Below are 22,588 nucleotides of genomic sequence, written 5' to 3' on the forward strand. Positions count from 1 at the left end.
ATATAAGGAAGCTATAAGTGACAGAAGCGCCATAAACCTCCTTTCCTGTGATCCGATGTGTGTTGCCACCAGTGATTCCTGGGCTGACTACAACAATATTCAGATCAAGTAAAGATGATGTCCCCCTAATGAAAACACCAATGTGCCCTAGGGGCACATGATCTTCACTTGATCCTAACCCCCTACACTGTACTGATGTCATTTTACATGACTAATGTGAATAAGAAAAAGAGACCTCTTTTTCTTTGTGTCTTCTTATCACGACAGTTTGAGCTATAAATATAGTGAGGCGTCTGGCCCACATGCTAATGTAGTAATCACATCGAGAACCAACTCCCGATTTAGCATCCTCATTACTCTTGGGTGTTGCGCAGCATCCTGTTTCCATGACAACATTTCGTGACGAGAGAGCCGGCTCCATGTGCTCCCACAGACAGATCTGACAAGTGAGTGTGGGCTGTCGAGGCTGGATGTGCTCCCTGGAGATTTCCACTCAGAGAATAGCGTGCTGGGACTGTGTGGGAGGCAGCGAAGGATGAGGTTACATGCTATTGATTTTAAATGGGGGTGGAGGCGGCCTCCTTTGTTTTATTCTAAGCAGATACAATACAAGCCCTTCACTAATTTATATAACACAATGGCTACTGCTCTAATCTTTCATTTATGTTTGATAGCCTGGTATAGCATAGGTAGGTTAGTATTGCATTTATTTAATACAGCTCACCCCCGCCCCTCTCCATAGTGATATATGGCGCACTGCGCCGTATTCCAGGGAAAGATAGGACATGTCGTTTCTTTCTCTCGTCTACAGAACGGTACATGCGGCACCATACCGCTCCCGTACGGCGCAGTGCGGCGTATATATGTCAGCCGTATATACGTCCCCCATACGGCAGTGTGAATGCAGCCTAAACCTGAGGGTCTGGCTGACCATCTAATGTGGGTAGGTCTTCCCAACACTCCTCTCATGTAATATTAAAAAAATTATGGGGTTATCCTGTGGGCTACTTTGACTTTTACCTCTGAAAGCAGGGGCGTAACTTGAGGGGGTGCAGAGGTTGCGGTCGCACCAGGGCCCAAGAGGTTTAGGGGGCCCTTAAAGTGTCACTTTCCCATATGAGAAGACTATTACTACTACATTATAGTCGGGGGCCTGACACAGACTTTGCATTGGGGCCCATCAGCTTCTAGTTACGGCACTGTCTAAAAGATTTGTAGATATGTCCTTGCTTTTGTGTGATGACTACGGCAACAAAGACTATTAAAATCATGTTACATATAACATATACTTAATAAGCCACATTGATAGTGATATGGTTGCCCAGCTCTTTTATATCCTCGAGTACACCATGATTTACGGATCGGTCTTGCTCTTGTGGGCATTTAGTAATAATGTTCATGTGTGATGATTGAATCCTTATTACTGTATCTATAAAGTATAAAAAAATGACACAGAGACAAATTGATTTTGTTTGAAAATGTATTTTCTACCAATTCCAGTAACACAACCTCTACGCCTTGCACTCATAAATCAGCAAATATATTATTTTACTAAATAATAGCTATACAAAGAACTACTGTACATCCTCTCCTTAAGCACACTAAGGAACGTATTGAAACTGTCTGAAGAAACAGAATAATTTACATTCATTTATTACTAGACCCTCAAAAAGCTTTAGAAATGTTCTGGAAAGAGAACAGCAGAATTTTAGGACTAAATGATATAAAAATAAGCAAAATAACACAATCAGATCATATATTGTTAGGAGACATTCATTTTCCAAAGTTAATGTATTGCTGTGCATAGACTTCCAAACTTAGATATAAAAAAGAAACATTTTGATTTTGTCAAAACAAGAATATGAGTCATTGAAATACTGTAAGTGCTTCCAACATGTCTGATATGTATAGAGTAAGGTCATTGCATGCCACTACCATGAGAGTGCAATGGATTACAAATCTCTGTGCCACCTATTAATGTACAAGCAGAAACTGGTTGTCGTATACCTAGAGGGACGGGCTGTCGTGGATTGCTGTATACTATTTCTGATCTAGCTACCTCAATACAAATGGTATGTACAAAATAGATGTCTGGATCATCTAAGAGCACCATATGTAATAAGGCCAATACCTCATCTCAAGGGAAACTTACTTGTCCAAATATAGAAGTCACAGTCAACTCTGGACCAACATTCTAGGCCATATATGTTACATAAATGTTGGTTGATGAATATACTTGCCCCAGCTACAACCATAATACATAAAGTTGTCAAACTGGACATACAACTAAGAACATTTTTTAAGGAATCATCCATGATCAACTTTATTCCCATTGCCCAGGAGCTATTTCCATCAGAGGAACTCTGTTTGCAGGATTTCCCGTACCGGACTCTGAATCACAGGACTGGACCATTTAGTTAAGTGATTTGAGGTTTGAGTCAAAAAATCTCACAGGTGCACAGAGCGAGTTTATTGAATTGAACTTGCACGTAGGTAACTGGTTTTATTCTAATGTATATGGAAAACTAGAGCAGTGAAGCTGGCAATTACTTGTCAATCTAACCTACCATCATATTGTATGTTTACATCATAGGAGCAGGTTAAAGGACTGATGAGTCCTGGAGTAAAAAGTCAAGAACCTTTTACCTACTAATGGTAGAAAGATTCTATCATGTACAGAAGATTAATATTGTCAATAATGTACCTAAAAGATTCACAGGCAGTAAGTTGGGTAATGGCCATTTTGGAAATAACTTAGTCAATAGTACAGAGAGCAGAGATGTGCAGACCCAAACTTTCTGTTAAGGTTTGGGGTTCGGATGTGACCTGCACAACCCAGCCATCTTGCTGAATTGTCTGACAAGCAGCCAATCCAGCTAATTAACACCCCTAGTTACTAGCCATGGCTGTGATTGGCCAAGAGAGCAACCCTGGCTAACCAACGAGAAGTTCAGGAAGTTTGGGTCTGCTCATCTCTAGTATAGAGTATAATAATACAATGTAGAGCACAGGGCCATATATCAGTTATAAAGTCTTAAAAGGCAGACAAATACATTTCAATATGATCATTACATTTTTAGTTTTGGAGCAAGTTTATTTGTAATATTATCCTAGTATTTATTTCTGCCAATCCTAAAGGCCCTATTAATGCAAGAACCCAATGCATTGACAACCTGTATTATCAATGCATATCTGGAAATGGCTGCTTTATGGCTACTTCATCTAACTGGTCCCACTTTCATCTAAATTTTTAGGTAGCTCCTTATAGTAGATGTTTGCTTAGAGGAATAAAAAAAGATTGTCTACATTGTTATAAGTTTATTGGACACCGTCACATGGCCAATGGCAGTTTTATATGGAGAACAGACTACAATTAGTGATACTAATTATTGAACTACTATGTATGTAGCTACTAAGTAGCCTCAGAGATAGTACGCAGTATATCACCAAACACACCGCCAGTTGCATCTGTGGCATATATAATAGTGTTGGATGCTAAGAGTAGTAGATTATTTGTCATTTGGTTAGGTGAAAAGGCATAAGGTCAATGTTTAAAGGTCAATTAATAATGTCAATAGATTAATCTGGCAGATAGTAACTTTTGGTATTTAAGCTGTTCTGAAAATGTTGTAATTTTAATAAAATATTATCTGTGGGTTTTTCATTCTGTGACAGGAAAGGCCTGATGGGCCATTAATAATGCTGTTAGACTTGACCTACATTTTCAGGTCAAGAGGCACACAAGGTTAGACTAGGGGAGTGATTCTTGTATCTAGCTATGTTTCCATGTAATATACACTACCCACACAGCAAGGTCCAAACAGTAAAAAGAAACCAGTCCTTCCTACAATACTATTGTCATTGACATAATAGTCTTTTATGGTTACAGGTAATAGGAAACGTAAAAGTAAGACTGCCAGTAAGTTTAGAATTAAGTGATACAAGGTAATTCTTTTACAAGATTTGAACCCAAACTCTTCTCCGACCACTACCTGTCATTCAACTTACTTGACATTCACCCATTATTCTTCTTCATCTAACTTGACATTTATCCATTTTCCCCATTCATTATTGTGCCCAATTTTCTGTTACATACATAATCAGCAATATTCACTTGCCATCATACTTGCAATTTCACTTTCCTTCAAACCCTACATATTTAGGGTCTTTTCAATTTGTCTGCATACCTTATTTATGGAAATGTAATATAAAATATAATATCAACCCCCTCATTGTGCTACATGGTGGGAACAAATGGTTTAGACAGGGTTCAACAATAGTCATTAATATACAAATTCATCATCGTATTGAGAACATCAGAATAAGGAATGGTTAAAGATGCCATAATGCCCTGGTATACTTTAGTGTACCATAATAGAGTCCATCATAGTTAAGGCTGAAATGTAGGCAAAGTCAACCATTAACCTCATCAGTGCCATGGAGATCAGCAAGGCGTTGCACCGCAATGGAGTACTGTCATCTTGGCAGTGAACACGGTAAGAACACACAGAAAGATCCCTTGCCTTAAATTTTAGGCAGTTTATTACAAACCTAAATATAACAAATATAGTTGTAAAATGTGTTATTTTAAGTGATCCTCCTGGAAGGCAGAATCCAGCATGGGGTCACTTGTGGAGGTAGGCATCTAACCACAACTCGCCTGACTTTTTCAGAGATCTAAAAAGTGAAAAAAAAGTAAGTGATATTTTATTTTTTTTTTTACTTTATTTAGCTGTTATCCTACACATTCGGGGAGATTTATCAGAAGCGTCTGAGAGCTAAACTGTTCTTGTTGCTCAACGCAACCAATCAGAGCCCTGTTTTAATTTTCAAAAAGAGGTTTATAAAAGTTGAGATCTGATTGTATCCGCATCAGATCATAAATTACCTTTCGGGATAACTTTAACATTACTGTTGTAATCTGTTTTTAGGCCCTATTACAGGGGGAATACAGCCCCTAAGCCAACTGCATATCTGACCTAGACAGGGCTGGATTAACTGGCAAAAATTATAGCCCAAAAGTGGAGATCATGCCATAAATCTGTTCTTTTCCAGATTCCATTTTGGATACCGAATTCTGTCATTATAGTGAACTATCGATTGCCTGTTGCCAACTTTTACATTATATGTCTGTCCAGTTTAATCATTGTAGGAACCAGTGTTTCTTACCCAACAACATCACGCATTGCATTGTATAATTTCTTCTCCTCGTAGTGGACGTTATATTTCTTACACAATGAACGCACAAGTGGAGCAATCTTGTGATAGTTGTGCCGAGGCATTGTGGGGAATAGACTATAAAAGAGAAAAAAATATTCTATAGATAAATTGTGAAATACAACTCCAAAATCTATAATATATATTCAGTGGGCATGTCATGATGATGATGTAATGTGATGACCCCCTATCACCAATGCTCTGATTCTGCTGTGATGAGTATCCTCCACCAGCTTCTCATTGGATGTCCCTGTCCAGTTCTCTTGACCCTGCCTGAAAATTTGTAATTAGAGGGAACCTGTCACCAGGTTTTATCACTCTAAGCTACTAGTTCTAAGCTGATGTCCTGTCCTGCCCTGACTCTTTTCACTTAATTTTCACATGAGATGAGTCAAGTTTACTGGTTGCAAGTAGAGTGTCAGCATATGATAAATCCCCCTCATGAAGCTTATTTCTAGGTACTATAGAACAGAAAATAGATATATTATTAATTACTGAGTGACATTAGCGAAAAAAATAAAACTTTTATTAAATCTCGATAAAAAACTTGTATGTGAACACCCAATAAAGTGTATCATTTGCTACCACCAAATTGCATAAAAATGCTTCAATTAGCCTGCCGAGTACTTCTAGTGTCAGAGCGTTGAGGACTCAGCAGACGATGAGGTAATACAGAGGTAGGATAATGGAGGCACCTACAATATTATCAGGTTTTGGCTATTCTGTTCCTATTCTCAGCTGCCAAACTGACCTTGTTGACTCACTGGAAACTAGCTACAATAAACCTGGATGCCATCAAACTATCCTTCATTTGTCCAGGATCCTGGAGCTAATGTGGGTTGGACATGTCGGAGAGTATGGTTTAATTTTCGGGCCACTTAAAAAAACCAATTCTCCCCTGCATACAGATAGTTTCATAGTATATAGTCCAAAGTAGTGTTGATAAAAACTAAAAGGCCTTTTAATAATAGTATCCCTGCTCTTACAGTAAAGAATCCCAGTCTATGGCAAAGATAGAACCCCCTCTTCTCTAGACATAGAGGATGCCCCCTTGTTCTGGCTACAGGGCTAGGTATGAAAATACTGATGAAGAACTGATGACAAACACATAATACTAGTCATATACTACTTGTTCTACTTACTGATGTTCAATTTGGAAGTTGAGGTGTCCACTGAACCAGTCATTGAAGAAGGATTGCTCAATGTTGCATGTTGCCGCTAGCTGTGGTTAAAGAAAAGTTAATAGTCAGGCTACAACTATGTATTCTCTGAGACATATAATATATAACAATAACCATTGGGACATAAAGTCTGATCCTTAAGCAACATGTTATAGAGCAGGAGGGGCTGAAAAGATCCTGCAGGTGGCCCATCTCAGGGTTAATATCAGGAGTTGGGTGTTCAAAGATACAGTTTTAATAATATTAAGTCTAGTTGATATCCATCAGGTTTATAAGGTTGTACATATAAATTGAATATTTATAGTATATGTATATATTGGCTATACAATAATAAAGTCGTAAAAAAGGCTGTTTCTCACCTGACAACCAAGCCAATCTCTGTGTTTTTCATGGTCGATTTCCATGGGAATGTGATTCATCTGTGTGACCCAGACAAACCAATGGGACTCAATAAACCTAATAACAGTCAAGAGCAACATTTATTACAATTATGTGGTTATAATTATGGCTAAACCATTTACACAGGATAGGTAATAACTTGCTGATTGGTGAGGGTCCTAGTGGTGGGAACCCGACACATCATGAGACAACCCCTTTTACAGAGAAAAATACTTAATTATCTTCATTTACTTCCTCCTAAATTGAATTTTTAATCATTACATGATACATTTTGCTCTCCCAAGATGCATTACAAGCAAGCAAGTAGAACAAGTACAAAAAAAGTATTTAGGAAAGATGAGTAGTAAGAAGGAGCAGCAGCATATGCACAAAAACTCCAGTTGCTTTCCAGGAAAGCTCCAGGAGGCTTTCTAGTGCTTTATCAGTATTGTTCACCACTGCTGTATAATGGCCTTCACAATGCTGCTGAGTTAGTAAGAGAGACTTTAGGTGATTTACTTTAAGATCAGACAATGTGCTGTAAGTACTTCAGGCTGTTATCATTGGTTGTTTATCACAATTTACAGCCATGCACTAGACCAAGTTGGGAAAGCATTTACCTGATAAATGTAATAAATTAACTAACAAGATCAGATAAGTTCGGGGACACAATGACATGGATTCAGAGTCACACATTTTGCATACCTGACAGCAAAGAGCAAGGCGACGGATCCGAAGAATCCAAAGAATGGGACAAATGTGATTAAAAAACGGGTGTAATAAGACAGTGACCAAGCCAAATCCTGCAAAACAGGTCAAATATTTGAGAATTATGGGTCTACAAATTGAATACCGTATATACTCGAGTATAAGCCGACCCGAGTATAAGCCGAGGCCACTAATTTTACCACAAAAAACTGGGAAAACCTATTGACTCGAGTATAAGCCGAGGGTGGGAAATGCATTGGTCACAGCCTCTCCAGTATGTAGCCAGCCAGCCCCTGCCCCAGTGTATATAGCCTGACAGCCCCTGCCCCAGTGTATATAGCCTGACAGCCCCTGCCCCAGTGTATATAGCTTGCCAGCCCCTGCCCCAGTGTATATAGCTTGCCAGCCCCTGCCCCAGTGTATATAGCCTGACAGCCCCTGCCCCAGTGTATATAGCCTGACAGCCCCTGCCCCAGTGTATATAGCCTGACAGCCCCTGCCCCAGTGTATATAGCCTGACAGCCCCTGCCCCAGTGTATATAGCCTGACAGCCCCTGCCCCAGTGTATATAGCTTGCCAGCCCCTGCCCCAGTGTATATAGCTTGCCAGCCCCTGCCCCAGTGTATATAGCCTGGCAGCCCCTGCCCCAGTGTATATAGCCTGCCAGCCCCTGCCCCAGTGTATATAGCCTGCCAGCCCCTGCCCCAGTGTATATAGCCTGCCAGCCCCTGCCCCAGTGTATATAGCCTGACAGCCCCTGCCCCAGTGTATATAGCCTGGCAGCCCCTGCCCCAGTGTATATAGCCTGCCAGCCCCTGCCCCAGTGTATATAGCTTGCCAGCCCCTGCCCCAGTGTATATAGCCTGACAGCCCCTGCCCCAGTGTATATAGCACCCCCCCCCTTCCCTGTCGTGCAGCACAATAATACCGGATGGATCGCACAGAAGATCTATGGGTGCCGCCAGAAAGGCGGGTTTTGATTTATTTATTTTTTTGACTCGAGTATAAGCCGAGTTTGGGTTTTTCAGCACATTTTTTTGTGCTGAAAAACTAGGCTTATACTCGAGTATATAAGGTAATATATATTATAATTCTATGAAAGAATAGTATTTTGCTGTTATGGATGTGGATCCACTGTCTGTATCGCTACTTATATGCTGTCCTACTATTAGCACTGTGTGGAGTTTACACTATATTTGTTGCAGCGATCATACTATGCTGGGAGGAGAATGCCCTCGATAATCGGGGGCTTGCCCCGCCCTCCTCTGCCCTCCCACTGCCCTCTCACTGGTGATGATTGGCATCCAATTCTCTATATACAGCAATAGGAACAGCTAAAATATATATTTTGACATTTCTTCAGTAGTGGCCCCTATAATTATTTTTACTCAGTGAAGTCCTATCCTTGAGTGAAACAGAGGATATTTACCACCCAGTCCTTGCGAGTTATCATCGTCTTCATAATCTGAACTGTGAAGTACAATGGAATCAAAAGTGGAGGCCCAACTGCAAAAGAAAAAAAAATCACTTCTAGTGTCATATTAGGACAAGTTTGGTAAAATATCATGTGTTATTAGTTTTTTTAACCAGTTTGTTCCTCTTAGGCCCCAGCCACATGACCTTGGGTGGTGGGGGGGGGGTGCATATGTACGGCTGCAAGCTTAGATGGCATTGGCCGCACTCTGTACACTGTGCTACGGCGCCGTGGACCATGGATCACTGTGGGGTGAGGAGGGGGGTCACCACTGCTTGCCGGGCATACGTTCGTGTGAATGTAGCCTTAGAAAAGCAGAAGGCCTTTTAAAAGAGGTTCTTCAGTATTGTGATAGTGATGAACTATTCATAAGATAGGCTGTTAGTATCAGATTGGTGAGGTCCAACACTCGTGATCCCGACCTGTTGATTTTGGCAGCCATCCGTGCTGGATTAACAATGTAGCCTAAGGTCAACTCAGGTCACTGTGTATTGGCAAAACCCAGGAACTGCTATAGCTATTCTCATATGGAGGAGCTCAGCTGTTCTAACACAGCTCATGCACTACACAGAGGCTTGTGTATTTTTACCTGTACTCCTAGATAAACCAGTAATCCCATACTAAATCCAATTACTTACTCAGAAAGAAGTACTGATGTTGGTGATTATAGGGCAGATACTTTAACTTCTTCTTGCCATACTGTAAAGAAGACAAATAGATTTATAGCAATATCTCCATGGAGGTAGGGGCATCATCCTTTGATTGCTCCATAACTACAAAAAGGTCTACAACATTTCAGGTAATATAACCATTACTGTAGTCATAAAGGACTCATACCTCCACTGGCTGTGTGTCACCAAGCACGAAAATGTGTACCATGTTAACGTCTGGATCCTTGCTGAAGATGTTCGGTTTGGCGTGGTGCTGAAAATGGCGATGGTTCCACCAGTTGGCTGATGCTCCCTGCAGGTAGATGGACTCATATAAGCTGGGGAGTAGAACCAAATTCCAGTCCATAGTTTTTACCCCCTATAATCACTGAATGAAAGCATGGCCTGTATTCTGTATTTTGGAATTATGTTATGAGCTAGACATTGAGGCATTCGTAAGTACATTAAAATGAACAAAGGTGTCAACTATTAAAGAGGTGCTATGTCTGGGGGAACTCTTTCTGTAAATGTTGGAATTATGTGTAGCACCACCCATAGGCAAATAAAGCATTCAGGGCCAGATTATGGGGAAGGCTTCTGGGGCTCGCACCCGAGGGCCCCCACCAGATACTTTAACCCTAGATGGTCTGATTGTTTCTACCATATACTGCTATACTACTGTATTGCAGTATATGGTGTTTTTGCATAGGATTTATTACAATGAGCCACTGTAACGAATTGTAACGAATCTTCAGAAACCATGCAGGCTGCCATGGCAACTGATCGCCCCCGATGAAGTTCAGGAGAGAGAGGATCTCAAGAAAGATGGCGCCGTCGGTGGCATCGAAAGGGTTAATAGCCGCAATCGTTGCAAGTACCAACCACGGCTATTAGCGGTGGGGGTCTGCTGCAATATGCAACAAACCCCCCTGTGTATGAAGGGGTACGGCGCAGAGCGTTAAGGGGTTCATACCCGGTTAGCTGAACTGGTTACCAGCCAAGTCCTAGACAATGAGTGTCACTGCCACTGTGCCAGCCAGGCCAGCAGTTAGGCTAACACCACTGCCACTGTGCCAGCCAGGCCAGCAGTTAGGCTAACACCACTGCCACTGTGCCAGCCAGGCCAGCAGTTAGGCTAACACCACTGCCACTGTGCCAGTTAGGCTAGCAGCTAGGCTAACACCACTGCCCCTGTGCCAGCCAGGCCAGCAGCTAGGCTAACACCACTGCCACTGTGCCAGCTAGGCTAACACCACTGACACTGTGACAGCCAGGCCAGCAGCTAGGCTAACACCACTGACACTGTGACAGCCAGGCCAGCAGCTAGGCTAACACCACTGTCACTCCAAACATGTAAGATGGAGAAAGTTTAGAATATTAATGACAATTTAGAACAGTAACGTGTACCATTGTCTGGGCAACATTCCATATTTTGCGCCCAGGGGGCTCCACCAAACTTAATCAGGCTTTGAAAGCATTACATAGTCCCTATGAAACCAATAGCTTGTCTATCTGATTACAGACAGGACAAATCCTCTAGAACAATAGATGAGGATCCTAAACAGAGAACCATAACCCCATATTATCTCAAAACTTCGTTATAGCATATAAGAAAACTGCCTTCTGGACAGGGCTTACATGTATGTCCTAATTTTAAGAGTATGTTATACATTATAGCTTCTAGAAAGGTAGTACCCTAAATGGATACCCCCAGGATCATACACTAAATATTATTAACCCCAGTATGACATCACCTTTAGATGGCCAATGACAAATTTGTGTCCAATGTGGTTCCATTTTGACTTCTTGAAGACAGATAGGTGTCCAAAATCATGCTGTAGCCATCCAGCTTGGGCCTATAGAGGAATCAGAGATATCAGAGACTCAACCAATAGTACAAACATTACAAAACACAAGATTGGTCTATACCTCTTCAAATACAATGCAGGGTCAATAACTTACCTGAGAAACTGTCAACAATAGAATGGTTATTAGAGTTGGTATCCACCCGTTACCAAAGTAGTGGAGGTTAGCCCATGCAAGATATTCTACGACCAGGATGTGAGCTAGGTAAAGGCCAAAAAATACCCAACTTCCGTTAAAAAGGTTCATTTCTTCCGCTGTTTTGCGTAGTTTTTGGAAGTCTTCCACTTGCTGAGCCTGGTTGAGATATAATATAGCAGAGAATTGAATGAAGTTTCAACATTTGACAAGAGAGATTAACATTTTCTACAACATTCACATCAGAACAGGAAGGCCCTCAGACACATTAGTTAGTATCCTACCAAAATTGAGTTCCGTTAAACTTTCTGTAATGGGTTTGGGGGGCTTTTACCATGCCAGCATGAAACTACCAACATGACATCTAGTTATCCTATATTAAGGTGCTCACACACATTTCATAGCGTTGGGTCATCAGCTGTTACTTTTGACTCTACATTATCAAGTGTATATATACGTGTTCCATGAGTAATATAAACTGCTGCCAGAAATTTCTGTGTAGTGTTAGCATGCCAATCCTTTTTTAACCCAATATTATGTGTCGGAGTTGACTCGGTAGGTTCCCATAGATCATGTGTTGGAGTAGACCTCAGGAAGACCCTGTAGACATCAGATGGGACTGGCAGCTACTTTACCTTTTCTTTACCTTTGAATCCATTATCACTGGAGTACTCATTATAAAACCAAAGATTTGGCATTTTATAAGTGTATGGACCAAGCAGCTGTTATAGAAGGTTAGGGAAGGCCCAGGTCCTACTTGGTTCCATGCTCTATGGTGAGTACCCATACAGAATTTACTTTTTTGTTAGCAAATAAGGATCTCAGTTTGATGTGAAATGAAAATAATGGGGGATATTAATCATAGTCTGTTAGACTGTTTTGAGAGGTTTTTAGTGCAAAAATCTGGCGCATCTCATCAATTTGGCACATTTATGCGCCATTTTCTGGCGCACTGCAAAGTTCGGCACTTAGTGGTTTTGAGTCCCTGCGCCTTATCTGACATAGTGAGTGCCTCCTATACAGATGTTTGCATGGGGTCTATCACTAATTTGCGCCTAAAAAGGCGCAAAATAGGCGCAGAAATGCACCTACTCTGAGCAGGTGCACTTCCAAAAAAAATCACTTTAAATTACTAAAAACATTAATTTTAGGTTCCAAAATGAAAAATTCCCTCTATGCAACATGGAAAATACTTTGGAGCAGTTTTAAAATGTAAAATTTCTCCAGTAACGACTTCATCATTGTCTATGGGATCATCTCTGTGAGTGATTATTGTCTTATTGTACAGATCTGAGAATATTATCAGTCTCCATTTCATGTAAATTATAATAAAAAAGGAAAAGACTCGTTTCAGCAAGAATTTTTTTTTTTTACATCTCTGTAACTTTTAGTCCCTGCATTTGCATCACAATGATAGTTTTTTTGTGCAGAGATGAAGCCCTGAACGTTCTGTCACATTTTCTCAGTCTCCTTTCATTATTGCTCACAAATGAGATCTAACAATTTGAGACAAATTTGGCGCTCATTTAGGCGCAAATGAATCGGACATGCGACAATTCCAAAGTGCATTTACTAAGGCAGAACTAGATCCATCATAGATCAGGAGCCAAAAAGAAGAACAAACCAGGCGCAAAAACAGGCGAACCTGAGACCCACTATGATTAATGTCCCCCAATATGTGGGTTATTCTGTTTGATAAAACTCAGGAATAAAATAGCTTGGACCATATCGATATCTGCTTTGGACTCATCTAAGAACATCTTAACATATTGTTGGCTTGGTTAACAAAATTAGGATAGCAGATAAATCCCCTTTAATTACCTATTACCTAATAGTAACAGCTGAATTATCCTATACTGAAGTGGAGAAGTGCATTGATTTAGATGATATGGAATTGGCGCTTGGTATAACCATGCAGAACTGAGCATTGTATTTCTGGCATAGAATAAAGCAAACTAGGAATGTGATTAATAATAGAGGAGACCTGAGTGTCATTTCTTTGCCCTGGAACAATATCAGTGCATCAATAATGGAGAATTAAGATTACATTACTCGGTAGCACAATAAGCTTTTTCATTTACCCATTGTTACCCTTTATATGCAATTCAGCCGTTCATTATGGCCTTAATATTCAGTCATTGTGTATTTCTAGATACATCAATGAAACCATTATTGGAATATTAACCACAAATATATAAATGCACAACGTACAAAAATATAACACATTACAAAACCGAAAATACTATGTGTACATAGGCAATTTTTAGTAGATCAGCTTTAAAGTCAAAATATAATGGACTATAGCAGATAACTGCTGCCTAGGACTCTTGGGTTCAACTAAGGGAATGACCAAATGATTTGTAATGTATTTTAATTGTAATTCATAGATAACCTAAAAAATGAATTTTTAGCTGGCAACATCAAACCTCTATCGAAACAACTTTCTTGCATGTTGTGCTCTACATGTGTTTTAGGTACAGTACAGTAACCTCATCTGACAAGGCAAAGATGCCAAATTACTGGCACAATTTTTTGTGGCACCACTATTCTATCACAAGACATTTCCTGAGCTCATACTCAAAAAGTAGAGAGTAGCAAAGAAAGAGCAGCATCATTTTAATAAGTTTCCTGCAGTTACTATATGGAGCACAGAGCTAATTGATTCCTGTTCCATGCATTCCATGTTCTGTATTGTGGAAACAGCTGATGGCCAGGAGATAGGTGTTGGTTCCACAGCAAGTACAGATTGATGACTTGACTTGATGACTGAGGAGGGCCCTAGATTTCAACTCTATCTGCCAAGAAATATTTGAAATTGGTGGAGAAGGGGACCATCACCTCCCTGCTCCTCCATTTAACCTCCACCATTGCTGTGTGTGGTTCTGAGACTGGCAGATGCACGTGACTAGGAGGGTTGAGCAATGGGGGGGCCACTATGTAGAGGGTGAAAGATGGGTCACAATGGGGAGGAGAAGTTTAAGTTTTAGGGACATGATGTGCCCCAATGTGGAAAGGGAGAAGATATTTCATTTAGGGGGGTACAAATGCTGATGCCGATTAGGGAACGATGATGATAATTAAAAGTGGGGGGAAAGTGCACATGAAATAGCATTATACCATGACCCACGTGGGGGCATTTTATATATATATATATATATATATATATATATATTTATTTTATTTTTATTTTTTTTGGCAGGCATATCAGTTGCATTAGTCAATATGTTAAAGGTGACAACCTCTCTCATTTATATACAATGAATATACTGTTTATACTCACATTCTTCCCTCGGTCCTGACTGGGCTCATTCTCTGCTAGTTCACCAACATATAGAGGCTTAAGAAATTTTCTCACAAAATTTGGATCTGGGTGAAACGCTACAAAGGCATCCTAGACAAGAAATACAAAAAAAAGACATTAATAGTATCATAGGAGATGAGGAGACTGTAGTGCAATGTGTCATTCATCTGGTGTCATATAATCAGTATTAATAATACCAATTAATGTAGCATCTGCCAATGCACTGTCCAAGAATAGCTCCATACATACATACAACACTTTCAGAATGGATAAAATTTGATTTTCTCAATAATGGAGATACAGAGAGGGGGACAGAATCCTTTATATGCAATGAATGCTACTACAAAGCATGGCCCAAACACATATGGAATCTCTCCCTGTGCCTCCCTATAATTAGAGGAGCATTGTGTGATACATTAAATTACTCATCTCCACAATACATGGTCACAGACAAAAATCTTTTGATGCTAGACACATTGGAGGAGATTATGGTAACTCTCAGGTACTCTTTTGGGTGATATGGACCATTCTGTGTTTGCTGTTGTTTACCTACATATGTGATGAAGTGGCAAAAGATAATAAGAATTATTTTACGCTTTTAAAATCAGAGGTGCTCGGGAATAAGGATGCCTGGGTCATAGGGTAACATGGGGACAGCCTAGTGTACCTTATCACGTCGCCTGAGCATCAAGGAGAAGGGAAAAGCAGGAGTAGCTGAGGAGAAAGCCGGCTTATTTCACCACAGTGAGCTAGCAGGGGGTGAGTAATACCGTACTAGCTATTAGTAGCTTTAATAAGGTCACAAAGAGGCAACATAGCTCACTCCCTGGTTACATCCATGAGTCAAGTGTTGGATCATAAAATGGGTGGAATTGGTACCAAAGTTGATTCTGTCAGGTCCAAAAACTGCAGAACTGGAAGCTCCTCTTCTTGATCCATATCTTGATCTATATTTAGTCAGCAAATTTCAAACCATTAAAGGAAACATACCACTTTTAAATGCCACTTATAACCCACAAATACCTTGCACCAGCTCAGGGTGAGCTGATGCCGGAGCATATCTTCACTATTTGCAGAAACCACTGTAGTCCGTTTAAAACTGTTAAAACCATTTTATTCTTTATATTCCACCCCCCCCCCCTTGGACGCACCACCATATCACTGTGCGCACCATGCACACGACCGTGCTTGCGCCTTATTATGAGGTGGCTGAGAGCGATATGGTGGTGCGCTGAAGGGGGGTTGGAATATAAAGAATAAAACAGTTTTAAACGGACTACAGCGGTTTCTGAAAATAGTGAAGATATGCTCCGGCATCAGCTTACCCTGAGCTGGTGCAAGGTATTTGGGGGTTACAAGTGGCATTTTAAAGTGGTAGGTTTCCTTTAAAGGAAATCTACCATAAAATTCAAGCATGATAAACCAGGGGCACTTAGTCATAGATCCAGGCACTGTGACTTATATTTGTTATCCATGGCCTCCTTCCTTCTAATTTTAACTTTTAGAATTATGTTAACTAGCCAAGGTTAATGAGGCGGTTCCCAGAGCCCGTCCATGCTGTTGTGAGATTACATCTGGCGTATGGGGAGGGGGGAGAGTGCCGAGGAAGCAGGTGGAGGATGAGACATATATGTTTTTATAAAGTAAAGTGTATACATACAAAGTGGACATATATATATATCCTGGTTTATCATGTTTGATTTTGATAGTAGATTTGCTTTAAGAAAATTATGGGGTGGAACAATTTTTATAAAGCCCTAAGCTAATAGCAGATTTTTGGACCCTGATCGCCCATTGTCCCTGTCACAAGATAATAGTGGTGTAGTATACCCACACTACAGGACACTGGAAGCAGAAGCTGGGGTGGGAAACCCTTCTACTACCAAGATCCTAGTTCTTTTTTATTGACGCTTACTACCTCCATTACCATCCTACTGGGGCACATTTACTAAGGTCCTTGTGCCAGTTCTCTGTCAGACTTTGCATGTTCTTTTAGGTGCAAACTGCTTACACAGGTATTTAAGAAGTACCTGCACCACAATTGTGTCGCACTTGGCACCATACAACACAAATTAGGGGGGGGGGGCGTTCCGGTGCTCACTCGTACCATGCGGCAGATTTAACACGCAAAGTCCAACAGAAATGTGCTGCATGCCCTATGTTAAAGGTGCACCACAAAACAGTTAGTGCACTCTGTCGGGGCAGTACAATGGGCATCAGATTCATGAAGAACCTGCGCCAGAAATCCAGAATCTGGCGCCCCCTGCGCATAACAAACTTCCATTAGTAAATATGCCCCATTAGCTTAGCTTAGTAAATGTTCCCCATTATCTAAAGAAAAACGGCACAATCATCTGCATAAATCTCTATGGTTGTCATCTCTATGAGCAGAAGAAGTTGGGCTTGATAAAATATGTGTATGTTGGTGCTTTATTAGCGGCAACAAAATTAATGCATAGGAGGAGATTTATCATAGGCCTCTTAGAGCAGTACTGTTCTAGTTGCTCATGACAACCAATCAGAGCTCAGCTTTCATTTTCCCACAACTGTTTATAAAATTAAAGCTGAGCTCTGATTGGCTAGAACACTTTTACCTCAGAAACTTGATGCTAAATCTCTCTCATAATGACACGTTTCATTGTTTAAGATATAGCTGAGGCTGCGTATTGTCCTTGTGTTACTTTATATAGCGCTGTGTTACATACAGTCATGTAATATTATTCTACACACAGATGTTTTATTGGTTTTCTAATCTTCCAGCGTCTCTGCCAGGAACTGATCTCTAGTCGCCTGCATCAGTATGAACTAGAGTAACCTCGCCCTTGCAGTTCTCTGCAGCCCTTGTCCTCAATGAGCCACAGTCAGAGGCACTCCCCTAGATAGGCCGTGCCTACACGCTGGGAACGCCAGCTGTCTAAATGTGACCAGGGAGCTTATAGTCCCACCGCCATGTGGCATTGTTCCTACACACATTAAATGTATATATGCGGATACAGGATACGAGAATATTCACATCTTAACCCTCAAACCAGCTATGTATACATATGTCACTGATGCGCTGGAGCTCATGAATGTTTTACTGTAACCAGACAAAGAGTTGGTATTTTAGAGCGCAGCACTGCATCCTCCACAGGTATAATGCTGCTCCTGACACACTATTCCTGGAAAATTTTGGATAAACAGCAGATTTACTGCCTTAACATTGGTGTCCTACAAATCCTAACATCACAGCTTTGACAGATCATATGGACATTATAAAAATATGATAAGAAATGAACATCCATATAAAAGATCATGTGGACAAAGGTTTTTTTCTACCTTCTACTTATATGACATGTCTGATAGCTAATACGGTACTAATGGGAGAGGGTAGCTTGCATCACTTATTGGAAAATATCAGTCATTGTTGAGCAGTGATGTACCAATAATGAGGCTTGTCATCACTGACTGCAATGGGGGATCCATAGAATTTCTTGAAGTTCTTGCCATCCCCGGACCAGAATGTTGATTGGAAACAGAACAATGGGAGAACCATCAAGTATGCCTTCCAATAAATCAGCTCGGCCGTTTAAAATAAAAAAAATTACCCAGTGTAAAACCTCTTTAAATATCAGAACCCTGTTATTAATACTGGAAAACGCAACTTATTAACATTCTGAAACATTTTCAACAATGAAGGACTGTTTTGGATGTTTTATTTAAAGTAAAGATGCTTTTTTTCTTACCCTAACCCCACACCCTGAAGGCAACAATGCTTTTTAATCACCAAAAATAACTATTACTCAATCCCTAAAATATAAAACTGACAGCAGCCATGAAGCATGTAGCTCTTCAATGCAAACACCCCTAATGCAAATCCTAGGACCCAGATCTAACACACTTCTACAATGTAGAGGCCATACTCAAACAGCAAATTATTTGCAGAAATAGCCTGAAGTTTGAAGCAAAGTTGTATAAGATGGCAATGGGTGAAATGTGTGGTCACAACTGGGCTTGGAATTGCCATTACAGTGTAATATCTACTACTGTAGTTTATAACCTGTAGACAACAGTGGCACAGTTTCTGAAATAAAGCACTTTTTGCTTTTCATTATATACAACTCTTTAAAATACTGAATGATTAAGTTGTCTCCTCTCCACCCATCATCACAATTAGTCACTTCAGTCACAAGGCACAAGTCCCAAACCTCAGAATGACTACATAAAGCCATGAGCACAAGTACAAGTGATAGTACAAGGGCAGACAATAGGCAGAGCACATGCAAATAATGTATGTGTCATTGAGGCTACTAGGAATGAAGATCCCCAGTGTTAGTGAGGACTAGACAAGCCAACGATCATACACTACACAGCACACAGATATTTGACTAGCAAAGTGTTTTGTCAGAAAGCAGAGAGGTGGAAAATGGGAGAAAATGCACCATAGGTAACATGCAACACAGTGTAAGTATTATAGATTGTAGTGCATAGAGAGAAAAAGAGAGAAAGGGGTACATAGATAGATAAATAGATAGGAGATAGATAGATAGATAGATAGATAGATAGATAGATAGATAGATAGATAGAATATAGACACAAAGGTAGATGGATGATGGAATAAATAGAGAAATAGAAGAATAGACATATAAATAAATAGAAATATAGGTTAATAAAAGGCCAATGGAATTAATAGATATACTGTACACAGAATAAATAAATAGGTATCATATAGACATGTAAGTATTACATATTATATAGATAGATGAATGTACTGAAAATAGTTGCAATGTAGTTAAATAGTTGAATAGATTAATATTTATAGATAGATGATAGATAGATAGATAGATAGATAGATATGAGATTATTGATAAAGAATAGATGAATAGATTAAATAGATGAATAGATGTGCGATAGATAATAGATATCACAGACAGATATGAGATTATTGATATAGATAGATATGAAACAGATACACATATAGATGTGAGATATTTAGTACATGTATAGATATGAGATAGATATATAAATAGAGATAGATTAATAGATATGAGATATGAGATAGATAATAGATAATCACATAGACAGATATGAGATTATTGATATAGATAGATATGAAGCAGATGTGGGATAGATATTTAGTACATGTATAGATATGAGATAGATATATAAAATAGAGATAGATATGAAATAGATGAATCGATATGATATAGAGAATAGCTATCACATGGCTGGATAGTAGACAGATATGAGACAGTAGGAAGAGGCAGCAGTGTACATACTGGCAGTACTCACCGTGGCGTCCTCCCCGGCATAGTGGCTGATGACCCTGATGCCCCCCGGGTGCCTCCTCACCCAGTCAGTGATGTTGTACACCTTGCGCTCCACTACCAGCCACTTGTCGGTCTTGGTGTTGTGTTTCTGCACCTCCTCCCAGGTGTAGCGGGGCTCAGACTTGACACAACCAGAGCTGCAGCTCTCTCCATTCTGTCCCCCCTTACCCATGGCAGATCCTCTCTGGGGGGCACTGGTTACCAGCCTGCTCTCTCCTCCTGCTCCTCCTCTTCACACTGGCGGATAAGACATATTGTCACCTCCTGTTCAGTCCAGCCTTCTCCCTCCCTGACTGCTGTGCACTGTATCCTGCATATTACACCTGGATCCTCTATATTACAGCATTATGCTAGACAGTGCACCTCCTTTACATTACATGTCTTCTATATAACCATGAGACTTGTATCCTCTATACTTCTGAATTTACTACCATCATATCTATCTATATCATTCTCAACATCTCTATATTATATCACTGCAGAGGTTTATTTTCTACTTCACCTCATTTACATTATATCCTCATATATTACAGCTGTGCATTGTATATTACGACTCAATACATTGTATCAAATATTACATTATATATTACATTGTATTCTAAACCTCCATCCTCTATACTGATACACTGTATCAGACATTACATTGTATACTCCAACTCTATCCATTATACTACCACATTGCATCAGATATTACATTATATTCTAAGCCTCCATCCTCTATACTAATGCATTGTGTCAGATATTACATTGTACTACACCTCCATCCTCTATACTAACACTTTGTATCAGATATTAAATTATATTCTAAACTTCCATCCTCTATACTGACAGTTTGTATCAGATACTACAATATATTCTAAACCTCAATACTCTATACTAATACATTGTGTCAGATACTACTAATACATTGTAGCATTACATTAGTGCATGTACATCTTTTTATATGACTACATCATTGCTGTACATCATACTGTATATTAACACCTGCACCCTCTATAGTAACACATAGTTGCAGATGTGACATCCTCTTCTTAGTATGAGTTGCAGATGTTGTACCCCTGCACCCCCTGTCCCCTGCCCCCCCACTACTCACCCCGGGCTCCCTGGCTGCTGTCTCAGCCCCGGCAGCTCCACATGTAGCCGGCTGCAGGCTGTCCCCTCCTCCCCTCCTCTCCTCCTCTCCCCTGTTTAGGGTTTCCAGGGCAATCAGCAGAGAGGGAGGACCAATCAGTGGCCGGGGACCAGGGGCAGCCTCCTCGTCATTGGCCCTGGTGGATCTTTCGGTGCTGGAGGACGTGAGGGAATTATCCCTTTAGCTGGGAGGGAGCCAGATAACACCCCCGACATAGGAGGCAGAGAGAGGCTCCGCCGGCGCGCGAGGGGTTAACCAGCGGCTGCTGATGGAGATGCGGGGATAGAGGGATAGGAGCCTGGTGCAATACCGCGGAGCCAGCTAGGGGGCGCCACAGCACAGCATTGCAGGAGCTGTCACTGTACTGCAGAGATGCCCTATACACTGTATACAGGTAGCAGGGGCAGCCTGCCCTCTACTGTGCCCCCACCTGGCACTGCGCCCCACAAACTGATCACTCAGCTCCTTGTAGACAAACTGGCAACACTGACAAATTTCGGAATTAAGCTGACATGGCCATAACTCCCTGATATACTTGTAATAATTCCCTGATATAATTGTAATAACTCCCTGATATACTTGTAATAATTCCCTGATACACTCCTGAGCTGTAGGAGCAGGGGATGAGGCTCCTGTGCCCCATCATGTGCCGGCAATAACAGATCCATGGTGCATGATCCGTTTTCAAGCTGTATGTGCACAAATATGATCAGTATTTCAAACGTCTTTGCAGATCCAAGAGCTGACAAATGATGTCACTACCTTGTCCCAACCTTAATAATAATAATAATAATTCTTTATTTATAAAACGTGCACAGATTACGCAGCGCTGCACAGAACTTGCCGAATCGGTCCCTGTCCCCAATGGGGCTCACAATCTAATCAACCTACCAGTATATTTTGGAGTGTGGGAGGAAACCGGAGGACCCAGAGGAAACCCATGCAAACACGGAGAGAACATACCTTTTGAAGGGTCACAATTATGTTAGAGACTGATCCACAAATGCAGAGCGTGTGTAGATGACACCTGTGTGGCATCAGTATGGGATGGCACGAGCCGGACATGGTATCACAAGCGCCCACCTCCTAAATAAAATAATAAATAAATACGCAACGACGATTTTATGGAATAAGGTAGGCTGCGGCGTTTATTATGGGTTACATAAAATTAATTATTAAATAAACAATTTGCCGTCAGGCAAATTAACCTGCTAAACTAAATATATTTTCATAAACT

At 40.6% G+C, this 22,588-nt stretch overlaps 1 protein-coding gene across 1 annotated transcript; it reads right to left on the reverse strand.

The window, feature by feature from the left end:
* Positions 1-1,462: 1,462 nt before the first annotated feature.
* On the reverse strand, positions 1,463-21,472 carry LOC140070933 (fatty acid desaturase 2-like). Its single transcript, XM_072118034.1, has 13 exons — positions 21,313-21,472; positions 20,182-20,456; positions 14,890-15,000; positions 11,571-11,768; positions 11,363-11,464; positions 9,796-9,921; positions 9,597-9,657; positions 8,914-8,990; positions 7,482-7,579; positions 6,758-6,854; positions 6,360-6,439; positions 5,170-5,295; positions 1,463-4,677 (listed from the first exon to the last, which is right to left on the reverse strand). Exons 2-13 carry the CDS (start codon positions 20,389-20,391, stop codon positions 4,626-4,628), a joined length of 1,338 nt encoding a protein of 445 aa, XP_071974135.1. The 5' UTR covers positions 20,392-20,456; positions 21,313-21,472; the 3' UTR covers positions 1,463-4,625.
* Between the last annotated feature and the right edge of the window lie 1,116 nt (positions 21,473-22,588).

The sequence above is a fragment of the Engystomops pustulosus genome, chromosome 7, assembly GCF_040894005.1.
Source record: "Engystomops pustulosus chromosome 7, aEngPut4.maternal, whole genome shotgun sequence".
NCBI lineage: Eukaryota > Metazoa > Chordata > Amphibia > Anura > Leptodactylidae > Engystomops > Engystomops pustulosus.

Coding starts and splice junctions, on each gene's coding strand:
- LOC140070933 (XM_072118034.1), bottom strand. CDS start 20,391: ATGGGTAAGGGGGGACAGAATGGAGAGAGCTGCAGCTCTGGTTGTGTC. Junction 6,855..7,481: donor GCCTTGCTCTTTGCTGTCAG/GTATGCAAAATG, acceptor GACTGTTATTAG/GTTTATTGAGTCCCATTGGT. Junction 6,440..6,757: donor GAGATTGGCTTGGTTGTCAG/GTGAGAAACAGC, acceptor CTTTAACCACAG/CTAGCGGCAACATGCAACAT.